This window comes from Ranitomeya variabilis, chromosome 1 (assembly GCF_051348905.1).
Source record: "Ranitomeya variabilis isolate aRanVar5 chromosome 1, aRanVar5.hap1, whole genome shotgun sequence".
Classification (NCBI taxonomy): domain Eukaryota; kingdom Metazoa; phylum Chordata; class Amphibia; order Anura; family Dendrobatidae; genus Ranitomeya; species Ranitomeya variabilis.
In genome coordinates this window covers 892,145,039-892,157,513 of record NC_135232.1, presented here as the reverse complement: position 1 = coordinate 892,157,513, position 12,475 = coordinate 892,145,039, and the positions used below count along the sequence as shown (strand labels likewise).

Genomic DNA, 12,475 nt, shown 5'->3' with positions numbered 1-12,475 from the left:
CCTGTCCAACTTCTTGTTAACACTTAATTTCTAATCAGCCAATCACATGGCGGCAACTCAGTGCATTTAGGCATGTAGACATGGTCAAGACAATCTCCTGCAGTTCAAACCGAGCATCAGTATGGGGAAGAAAGGTGATTTGAGTGCCTTTGAACGTGGCATGGTTGTTGGTGCCGAAGGGCTGGTCTGAGTATTTCAGAAACTGCTGATCTACTGGGATTTTCACGCACAACCATCTCTAGGGTTTACAGAGAATGGTCCGAAAAAGAAAAAAAATCCAGTGAGCGGCAGTTCTGTGGGCGGAAATGCCTTGTTGATGCCAGAGGTCAGAGGAGAATGGGCAGACTTGTTCGAGCTGATAGAAAGGCAACAGTGACTCAAATCGCCACCCGTTACAACCAAGGTAGGCCTAAGAGCATCTCTGAACGCACAGTGCGTCGAACTTTGAGGCAGATGGGCTACAGCAGCAGAAGACCACACCGGGTACCACTCCTTTCAGCTAAGAACAGGAAACTGAGGCTACAGTTTGTACAAGCTCATCGAAATTGGACAGTAGAAGATTGGAAAAACGTTGCTTGGTCTGATGAGTCTCGATTTCTGCTGCGACATTCGGATGGTAGGGTCAGAATTTGGCGTAAACAACATGAAAGCATGGATCCATCCTGCCTTGTATGGAGCATCTTTGGGATGTGCAGCCGACAAATCTGCGGCAACTGTGTGATGCCATCATGTCAATATGGACCAAAATCTCTGAGGAATGCTTCCAGCACCTTGTTGAATCTATGCCACGAAGAATTGAGGCAGTTCTGAAGGCAAAAGGGGGTCCAACCCGTTACTAGCATGGTGTACCTAATAAAGTGGCCGGTGAGTGTATATATATATATAGTTTACATGCGCAAAATACGCAGCCACACCTTGCTAACAGATGACATATGGATCACTGTTCAGGGAACATTTCTGCGTATTTGGTCCGTTAAAAACGTGCCGCATTTTTATACGTTGTGTGTGACTCCAGCCTAAGACACACGACCATTCTATTAAAAAAAAAATTTCCATCCCAAAATTTGGGATGTGTCTTATAGTCAGCAATATACAGTATTTCTCCCAGAAAATTATTGCAATGACACATTTTGCTATGCACATGTTTATTTCCTTTGTGTGTTGAACCAACACAAAAAAAACAGAAGAGAAAAATTTCACACAAAACGACAAAAATGGTCCAGACAAAATTGTTGGCACCCTCAACCAAATATTAGGTTGCATATCCTTTGGAACAAATAACTGCAATCAAGTCATATAACCAGCAGCAAGCTTCTTACACCTCTCTCAGCTGGAATTTTGCATCACTCTTCCTTTGCAAGCTGCTTTAGGTCTCTCATATTTGAAGGCACCTTCACCCAACAGCAATTTAAAGATCTCTCCACAGGTGAAAGACCTGTAACCTAGGACACAAACCCAGCTTTCTGATACTGGGCACTCTATTGTGACCCCAAATTCTTTGGTAATCTTCAGATTTCATGATGTCTAGCATACAGTCAAGGCACCCAGTGCCAGAAGCAGCAAAACAACCTCAAAACACCTTTGAATCTCTACCATATTTGACTGTAGGTACTGTGTTCCTTTCTTTGTAGGCCTCATTACGTTTTCGGTAAACACTAGAATGATGTGCTTTACCAAAAAGATCCATCTTAGTCTCATCTGTCCACAAGATGCTTTCCCATAAGGATTTTGGCTTACGTACATTTTAAAAAACTTCAATCTAGTTTTTTTACGTCTCTGTGTCAGCAGTGGAATCCTCCTAGGTCTCCTGCCATAGCGTTTCATTTTCTTCAAATATCAAAGGATAGTTCGAGCCGACACTGATGCATCCTGAGCCTGCAGGACCGCTTGAATTTCTTTGGATCTTGATTGGGGCAGCTTATTTATCATCAGTACTATCCTGACTTGCAACCTTTCATCAATTTATCTCAATTCCATTCACGTCCAGGGAAATTAGCTAAGGTGCCATTTGTTGTAAACTTCTTGATTATGTTGTGCACTGTGGACAAAGGAACATCAATATCTCTGGAGATGGACTTGTAACCTTGATATTGTTGATATTTTTCAACAATTCTGGTTCTCAATTCCTCAGACCGTTCTCTTCTCCTTTTCTGTTCTCCATGCTTAATGTGGCACACACAGACACACAATGCAAAGACTGAGTCAATCTCTCCCCTTCTTTTCTGGTGTCAGGTGTGATTTTCATAATGCCCACACCTGTTACTAGCCACAGGTGAGTTTGAACGAGCATCACATACCTGAAACAAAGTTGTTAACACACAATTTTGGAAAAGTATCAACAATTTTGTCCAGCTCATTTTTGGGGTTTTCTGTGAAATTATGTCCAATTTGTATGTATTGGAATAACAGAAAAACCTGGCAAAGGACATAAACATGTTTATAACAAAATATGTCTAATTGCAATAATTTCCTGGGAGAAATACTTAATTTTTGGATCAATTTCAAGGGTGCCAATACTTTCGCCCATGGCTTTGTACATGCTAAAACTGGTTTTATTAGCCTCGCAGGAAAAAAAAGAAAGGTATTTTGGTCTGGTCAAGCCTGTATAGCACAGAAAATAAAGTATGTTATTGCTTAATAAACTATGCTATTTCGTACACAACATCCTTTAAAAAAATGTGTCTATTAAGTGGCTATCTTAGCAACCTGATTGTTAAATAGGTGGTTTATAGTGGAATATACTGTTTCACTGATATGTCATGAGCTTTTCATGACGTATCCATCCATTCTTGTTCAATAGTGACATCCGTTTAAAGGATAAGTCATGAAAGCTATTGTAGAACTTTGAAAAAGCGATACTTGTCGGCTATTAGTGACACATACCAGTATTACGCCTTTGTCATCAGCCTATTTTTAGGTTGAGAGCTTTTTCTGATGCACACGTCAAATGTAATATATTGTACAGGTTGCCGTCTTATGTACTATGAAAAGTAGCTTTAAACCAAAACAGCCCTTTTTGATTTTATAATAAATGGGCATGGCGATTCACAAATGTATCTCAAAGTTCCTGGATCTTAATTGAACCTTTGGACAATTTATTTAGAGAGAAGTTAAGAAAAATCTATCTAGTACTGAAGCCATCGCAATGTGATTAGAGACAGAATATTCTAATCCCATTTTCAGACATAAATAAGTACAAATTGCTTCCTTCTTTGAACACAACTGCATACTGTACAGATGTCCTCCTTTACAAACATATATGTATATCCCTTTATGTTGCTAATCAAGCAAGAAATCTTTTGTTTTAAAAAGAGAAATGATTTGTCTCTAAATGAGCCCTTACTCAAGGAAATGATGGACGTTGTGAACCTGCTCACATGAGGTCTTGCAGTACACACTGCCCAGCTGCTAATGATAGCACGGCGCCGTGTGTTAGTTGATAAGTATGCAGATGTTTCATCTTTTTCCATGTGGCTTATGTAAGAAGTTGGCGGATCTCCTTGTGAACACAGCACAGAAAATCCATGTATGAGCTTCCTCCTAGTAGGCCTTTGTCTTCAACCAGTAACTGTCTAAAAGCCATCTCTGCCTTGTCCTTCTGCTTCACCAACACCAGCTGTAAGATTAGCAAAAAAAGACACAAAACCGATTACTATTACGATTTTCTATTAAAATCAAAGAATTGTTAAATTCACATACATGATAATATAAAAGGCAACTTCTGCTCTCTGGCTTTTAATATACAGGGAGGTCCATTTATATGGAAACGCCTAAATAAAATGGGAATGGTTGGTGATATCAACTTCCTGTTTGTGGCACATTAGTATAAGGGAGGGGGAACATTTTTCAAGATGGGTGGTGGCCATGGCAACCATTTTGAAGTTGGCCATTTTGGATCCAACTTTATTTTTTCCCATGAGAAGAGAGTCATGTGACACATCAAACTAATTGAGATGATGTGATTGGTTTTAACGTAACTTTATTCTTTCATGAGTTATTTACAAGTTTATGACCACTTATAAAATGTGTTCAAAGTGCTGCCCATTGTGTTGGATTGTCAATGCAAACCTCTTCTCCCAAACTTGTAAATAACTCATGAAAGAATAAAGTTACATTAAAACCAAGCACACCATTGTTTTCTTGTGAAATTCTCAATAAGTTTGATGTGTCACATGACCCTCTTCCCAATGGAAAAAATAAAGTTGGATCCAAAATGGCCGACCTCAAAATGGCCGCCATGGTCACCACCCATCTTGAAATGTTTTCCCCCTCCCACATTCTAATGTGCCACAAACAGGAAGTTGATATCACCAACCATTCCCATTTTATTTAGGTGTATCCATACAAATGGCCCACCCTGTACTCCTTAGGATGATCCTGATATATAATCGATTATTGGTGAATTTTTCTTTATCTCAGAAGAAATTTATACCTTCATAGAGTAGGAACTTTTGCTCTGAATGGCTTCCATAATTGTCCTTAGCTTCTTGGAATGAGGGCTGTCCAGTTCAGGAACAGATGTCTGTCAAGAAATTGAACCATTAAAAAAAAATAAAGCATGGCAACATCTATAAGGGCTTGTTCACACTATCCTTTTTTTGCTGCGGATTTTTCAGGTCCTGATTTGAGAAAACCCGCAGTGCAAAACCGCGGTGGATTTCCCTGCGGTTTTTTGTGCGGTTTCTCCTGCGGATTCCACTGCGGTTTTCCAACTGCACTTTCCTATTGGTGCAGGTGGAAAACAGTTGCGGAATCCGCAGAAAGAAGTGGCATGCTACTTCTTTTTTTCCGCAGAAAATCAGCGCGGATTTTCAAGTGGAAAAAAGGAACGTGGGCACAGCGGATTTGGTTTTCCATAGGGTAACATTGTACTGTACCCTGCATGGAAAACGTCTGCGGATCCGCAGCTGCAAATCCGCTGCAGATCCACAGCAAAAACCGCAGCGTGTGAACATAGCCTAACACTTCTAGGAAACCTAGAAAAACCATTTAATCAATACGACTACTAGGGTTGTGTAGCGGATATTACACCCATCATCTATTGTTTTTGGGGCTCAGTCACACATCTGCTTTTTGTGTGGTAGTCATTCTGAAAACCTGTAAAGACCCAAACCTTTAGTGTTTTTTTGTGCTTACTTTTTTTGCTTTCTTTCTCAATGAGCCACTTTATTTTTCTGTTGACATATAGCTGAATACGCGGTTCTATTCTTACACTGCTAGAACTAGATTTCTGCACAGCACCCTTTCCTCTCCTAAGTGATCAAGACCCTTCCTCTCCTGTATGCCCGATTAGCCCGACCTCAAAGTCAGCTGACTGATGAAAGTGTAAAACAGAACTGACTTCCAGCACAGCTCTGCTATATGCCTCCACCCCAGATATTTGCATGTCATGAACCTAATTTGTTTAGAATATAATCCATTCTTCTGTATACAATTTTCAAAATGAGTTTATCTTCACCCAAATACAGTGGGAAAAACAAGTATGTGATACACTGCCGATATTACAAGTTTTCCCACCTACAAAGAATGGAGAGGTCTGTAATTTTATAGGAAGTAGACTTCAACTGTGAGACAGAACCTTAAAGAACAAAAATCCAAAAAAACACATTGCATGATTTTTACATAATTAATATGTATCCTATTGCATGAAATAAGTATTTGATCAACTACCTACAAGCAAGAATTCTGGCTCTCACAGACCTGTTAGGTTTTCTATAACCCCTTTCTGCCGTCGGACGGAATAGTACGTCCGATGGCAGAACCCCCGCTTTGATGCGGGCTCTGGCGGTGAGCCCGCATCAAAGCCGGGACATGTCAGCTGTTTTGAACAGCTGACATGTGCCCGCAATAGGCCCGGGCAGAATCGCGATCCACCCGCACCTATTAACTAGTTTAATTTCCGCTGACAGCGACATTTAACAAGCATCTCCGGCCATCTGGCCGGAAATGCGCACACCGCTGACCCCCATCACGTGATCGGGGGTCAGCAGTGCGTCGGCATGACAACCAGAGGTCTCCTGCAGACCTCTATGGTTGTTGATGCCAGATTGCTGTGAGCGCCACCCTGTGATCGGCGCTCATAGCAATGCTGTAATTCAGCTACATAGGGGCCATCTGAGCATCGCTCCTATGTAGCAGAGGCGGTCGAGTTGTGGAAGCTTCTAGCCTCCCATGGAGATTATTGAAGCATGGCAAAAGTAATAAAACATGTTTTTAAAAATATGAAAACATTAAAAAAAAAATATTAAAGTTCAAATCACCCTCCCTTTTCGCCCCATTAAAAATAAAACAAAAAAAAAGCCCTACACATACACTATGTTCCAAATTATTATGCAAATGACATTATCGGATTTTCCTAAATGGTTGGTGCAAATGACAGTCAGTCTAATAAAAGTAATCACCCGTTAGATTATACATCGAATTTTATTGAAGAAACCTCCCAATGATAACAGTATAATCTCCAAAATGAATAAAACCTCAAAATGCACTGTTCCAAATTATTAGGCACAGTAGAATTTCTAAACATTTGATATGTTTTAAAGAACTGAAAATGCTCATTTGTGGAATTTGCAGCACTAGGAGGTCACATTCACTGAACAAAAAAGCTATATAACTCCAAAACATCCTAACAGGCCAAGTTACATGTTAACATAGGAACCCTTCTTTGATATCACCTTAACAATTCTTGTATCCATTGAAATTGTGAGTTTTTGGAGGGTTTCTGCTTGTATTTATTTGCATGAAGTCAGAAAAGCCTCCCAGAGCTGCTGTTTTGATGTGAACTGCCTCCCACCCTCATAGATCTTTTGCTTGATGATACTCCAAAGGTTCTCTATAGGGTTGAGGTCAGGGGAAGATGGTGGCTACACCATGAGTTTCTCCTTTTATGCCCATAGCAGCCAATGACTCGGAGGTATTCTTTGCAGCATGAGATGGTGCATTGTCATGCATGAAGATGATTTTGCTCCTGAAGGCACGTTTCTGCTTTTTATACCATGGAGGCAAGTGGTCAGTCAGAAACTCTATATACTTTGCAGAAGTCATTTTCACACCTTCAGGAACCTTAAAGGGCCCTACCAGCTGTTTCTCCATGATTCAGGCCCAAAACATGACTCCTCCACCTCCTTGCTGTCGTTGCAGCCTTGTTGGGACATGGTGGCCATCCACCAACCATCCACTACTCCATCCATTTGGACCATCCAGGCTTGCTGAACACTTATCAGTAAGGCCGGCCTCACAAGAGCGAGTTTTACGGATGTATGAGCGCATAAACTACATCCGTAAAATACGCATAACACACGGCCCAATGATTCTCTATGTCCCAGCTCCTATCAGCCGTATTTTACTGATCCGTATTATACGGTCTTGTACGGCCGTACAAAATCGCAGCATGCTGCTTTTGTCACCGAATTGCGCAAAAAAATCGCCAATGAAAGTCTATGGGGGCGAGAAAAATACGGATTACACACGGACCAGCAGTGTGACCTGCGAGAAATATGCAGCGGTGTTAGAGAGAAAAGCCAGTAATTCAATTGCCGGCTTTTCATTTCTCCTTCCCAAACCCGACAGGACATGAGACATGGTTTACATACAGTAAACCATCTCCTATCCCTCTTTTTTTTTGCATATTCCACACTACTGTTAGTAGTGTGTATGTGCAAAATTTTGGCGCTGTAGCTGCTAAAATAAAGGGTTAAATGGCGGAAAAAATAGGCGTGGGCTCCCGCGCAATTTTCTCCGCCAGAGTGGTAAAGCCAGTGACTGAGGGCAGATATTAATAGCCTAGAGAGGGTCCATGGTTATTGGCCCCCCCGGCTACAAACATCTGCCCCCAGTCACCCCAGAAAAGGCACATCTGGAAGATGTGCCTATTCTGGTACTTGGCCACTCTCTTCCCACTCCCGTGTAGCGGTGGGATATGGGGTAATGAAGGGTTAATGTCACCTTGCTATTGTAAGGTGACATTAAGCCAGATTAATAATGGAGAGGTGTCAATTATGACACCTATCCATTATTAATCCAATAGTACGAAATGGTTAATAAAACACACACACATTATTACAAAGTCCTTTAATGAAATAAAGACACAGGTTGTTGTAATATTTTATTATTCTCTTAAACCCTGCTGTTCTGTTTAGATTTCACATACACTTGTACTGTTCCCGGTCATTTTTGACCGTCCTTATAAAATAATCATTTTTAGCTAATCTAAGTGGTTTTTTTAAACAGTTTTTGCACTATTATATTGCTTGTGAAGATGGTTGTTCAAATACCAGAAAAAAAAATAAATACAAAGCTTGTTTTATATTTTTTTTATATCCAAAAGGGAACATGGTATTTTTTCGATTTTTGTAAAAATTGATTATTTTTGCAGATAAAAAAAAAATCTTGATCTAAATGTTAACTATAAGTAATAATATCAAACATTATGTAGATATACTTTTTTCAAAGGCAAAAAAAAAAAAAAAAAAAAAAAGCTTTTTTCTCTATAAAATGGCAAAAAAACGTTGTTTTTTATACACTTATACTGTTCCCGGTCATTTTTGACCGGACCTAACAAAGTTGTGATTTGTACCTAATTCAAGTGTTATTTGATTACCTGTTGCATTGTTTTACTGTATGTGAACATGGTTTTCAATAATCAGATGAAAAATTAAATCAAAAACTTTTATTTTTTGAATCAAATAAATTAACATTTATGTACAGTGTAATACTGTACAACCAGCAAACACATGGAAAATCAGAAAATCATGATTTACAATATGAAATGTTGACAACTGAATGGAACTAGATCTATATGAACAGCAGGGTAAATAAAAACCAGTGAAATAAATTGCGCATAGCTATACTGGAAGCGAATCCGTCGGCTGTATCGCAACTTGAAAATGTTGGTATGTGTAAATCTGTTCTGAACAAAAGTAGTCAGATACATTGATAAATAGTAGTAGATGCAATATATAGTTCAAAATGAGGTGATAGCACCTTTATTTTTGTCAAAAATTGTCTGGAGAGCTGAATAAAGGCCTATCGGTCATTTTTGACCGAACAGTACAAGTGTAAAAAAAATTGTACCAAATAAAGTAAACAAAAATTTAAAAAAAAAAAAATTCCCACAGAGAGTACCCCCCTAATGACGAAAAGTCAGGGAGCCCCAAGTCTCAGAATCACACGCTGAATTTTTATAACATTATAGAATTTCAAAAACGGTCATTTTTGACCCAACAGAACAGCAGGGTTTTTAATCCAGCTGAAGACCCTCGTTCTGTGAAAAAGTAAAAATAACAAATCAACAATATCTCATACCTTCCGATGATCAGTCACGTCCCACGAAGTAAATCCATCTGAAGGGGTTAAATCATTTTACAGCCAATGGAAAGTGTTGTGAACTCTATTTTTGGGCTCCCTCTAGTGGTCACAAGCGGTACTGGGTAGTGTTGTCTTTCTGCAGGTTGCTTCATCAGCTGGTTCGTTATCCTTGGTTGGTTTCCTATTTAGCCCACCTGGATACTCAGTTCCTTGCCTGCTATCAATGTATTCAGTGCTCTTCAGATTCCTTGTGATTACCTTGCTCCCAGCCTCTCCGACAAGCTAAGTTTTTGTCCGTTCATTTTTTGATTATCAGCATTCATCATGTTTCTTGTCCAGCTTGCTAGGATGTGATCTCCTCACTTGCTGGTTGCTCTAGGGAACTGAGTTTCTCCCCCCACACCGTTAGTTGGTGCGGGGGTTCTTGAATCTCAGTGTGGATATTTTGTAAGGGTTTTTTACTGACCGCACAGACCCCTTTACTATTTTCTGCTATCTAGTATTAGTGGGCCTCATTTGCTGAATCTGTTTTCACCCCTGTGTATGTGCCTTCCTCTTACCTCACCGTTATTATTTGTTGGGGGCTTCTATATCTTTGGGGATTATTTCTCTGGAGGCAAGAGAGGTCTTTCTTTCTCTCCAGGGGTAGTTAGTTCCTCAGGCTGGCTCGAGATGTCTAGGAATTTTTTAGGCACGTTCACCGGCTACTTCTAGTGTGTTTGGATAGGTTCAGATTTGCGGTCAGTCCAGTTTGCCACCTCCCTAGAGCTTGTCCTATGTTTGTTACTTAGCTGGAGTAATTTGTGATCCTCAACCACTAAGGATCATAACAGGAAAGCAGGGGATTGTCCTGTACTTACCTTGAGTTGCGGTGATGCGCCCTCTGCTGGATGTCCTCATGAACTGGAGCCTTGGAAAAGTTCCCACGCTCGAGTTCATATGAGGACATCCAGCAGAGGGTGCATCACCGCGACTCAAGGTAACTACAGATCACCCTGCTTTCCATTCAGTACCCGGGGTTTTACAGGCAGGAGCGAGTGCATTAGCACAACTCCTGGCTGTAAAATGATTTAACCCCTTCAGATGGATTTACATCGTGGGACATAATGACGGAAGGTATGGAATATTGTTGTTTGTTTTTTTAACTTTGTTTCAGGACGATGGTCTTCAGGTGGATTAAGAGTCTAATAAAATATTACAACAACATGTGTCTTTATTTCATTAAAATACTTGTAAATAATGTGTGTGTGTTTTATTAACCATTTAGTACTATTGGATTAATAATGGATAGGTGTCACAATTGACGCCTCTCCATTATTAATCTGGCTTAATGTCACCTTACAATTGCAAGGTGACATTAACCCTTCATTACCCCATATCCCACCGCTACACGGGAGTGGGAAGAGAGGCCAAGTGCCAGAATAGGTGCATCTTCCAGATGTGCCTTTTCTGGGGTGGCTGGGGGCAGATGTTTTATGCCAGGGGGGGCCAATAACCATGGACCCTCTCTAGGGTATTAATATCTGCCCTCAGTCACTGGCTTTACCACTCTGGCGGAGAAAACTGCGCGGGAGCCCACGCCAATTTTTTCCGCGATTTAACACTTTATTTTACAAGCTACAGTGCCCAAATTTTGCACATACACACTACTAACAGTAGTGTGGAATATGCAAAAAAAAAGGGATATGAGATGGTTTACTCTATGTAAACCATGTCTCATATCCTGTCGGGTTGGGGAAGGAGAAATGAAAAGCCGGCAATTGAATTACCGGCTTTTCACATATATCGCGCTGAATTAAATATACACTGTGTTCCAAATTATTATGCAAATTGGATTTAAGTGTCATAAAGATTTAATTGTTTTGTTTTTCAAATAAACTTGTGGATGGTATTGTGTCTCAGGGCTCAATGAATCACTGAAATCAATCTTAAACACATGTGATAATTAGTTTTCCAGGTGATTCTAATTATAGGAAAACTACTCAAAAATGATGTTCCACATTATTATGCAGGTCACAGGTTTCAAGCAATATGGGAAATAAAAAGGATCTCTCTGCTGCCGAAAAGCATCAAATAGTGCAATGCCTTGGACAAGGTATGAAAAAATTAGATATTTCACGAAAACTTAAGAGTGATCATCATACTCTAATGAGATTTGTGACTGAAACAGAGCACAGACAGAGTTCATGCAAATAAAGGCATAATGAGGAAGTTTTCTGCCAGACAAATTCATTGGATTAAGAGAGCAGCTGCCAAAATACCATTACAAAGCAGCAAACAGTTATTTGAAGCTGCTGGTGCCTCTGGAGTCCCTCGAACCTCAAGGTGTAGGATCCTTCAAAGGCTTGCTGTGGTGCATAAACCTACTATTCGGCCACTCCTAAACAGTGTTCACAAGCAGAAACGGTTGCAGTGGGCCCAGACATACATGAAGACTAATTTTCAAACAGTCTTGTTTACTGATGAGTGTCGAGCAACCCTGGACGGTCTAGATGGATGGAGTAGTGGATGGTTGGTGGATGGCCACCATGCCCCAACAAGGCTGCGACGTCAGCAAGGAGGTGGAGGAGTCATGTTTTGGGCTGGAATCATGGGGAACCAGCTGGTAGGGCCCTTTAAGGTTCCTGAAGGTGTGAAAATGACCTCAGCAAAGTAAATAGAGTTTCTGACTGAACTTTCTTCCATGGTCTAAAAAGCAGTAATGTGCCTTCAGGAACAAAATCATCTTCATGCATGACAATGAATACCTCTGAGTAATTGGCTGCTATGGGCATAAAAGGAGATAAACTCATGGTGTGGCCACCATCTTCCCCTGACCTCAACCCTATAGAGAACCTTTGGAGTATCATCAAACAAAAGATCTATGAGGGTGGGAGGCAGCTCACATCAAAACAGCAGCTCTGGGAGGCTATTCTGACTTCATGCAAAGAAATACAAGCAGAAACTGTCCATAAACTCACAAGATCAATGGATGCAAGAATTGTGAAGATGATATCAAAGAAAGGTTCCTATGTTAACATGTATCTTGCCCTGTTAAGATGTTTTGGAGTTAAATAGCTTTTTTGTTCAGTGAATGTGACCTCCTAATGCTGCAAATTCCACAAATGAGCATTTTCAGTTCTTTAAAACATATCAAATGTTTAGAAATACCACTGTGCCTAATAATTTG

The 12,475-nt window shown here is 40.3% G+C and overlaps 1 protein-coding gene across 6 annotated transcripts in view; it reads right to left on the bottom strand.

Annotated features, from left to right (window-relative positions):
* Positions 1–3,074: 3,074 nt before the first annotated feature.
* The window catches only part of SEC24D (SEC24 homolog D, COPII component), a 171,391-nt gene continuing 161,990 nt past the window's right edge, over positions 3,075–12,475 (bottom strand). For all 6 annotated transcript variants that reach the window (XM_077278553.1, XM_077278579.1, XM_077278562.1 and 3 more), the window contains 2 exons: positions 4,433–4,522; positions 3,075–3,616 (listed from right to left, as the gene is read on the bottom strand). In XM_077278553.1, the coding sequence (XP_077134668.1) occupies positions 3,476–3,616; positions 4,433–4,522 (231 nt within the window). In that variant the 3' untranslated portion in view covers positions 3,075–3,475. The remainder of the gene's footprint in view (positions 3,617–4,432; positions 4,523–12,475) is intronic.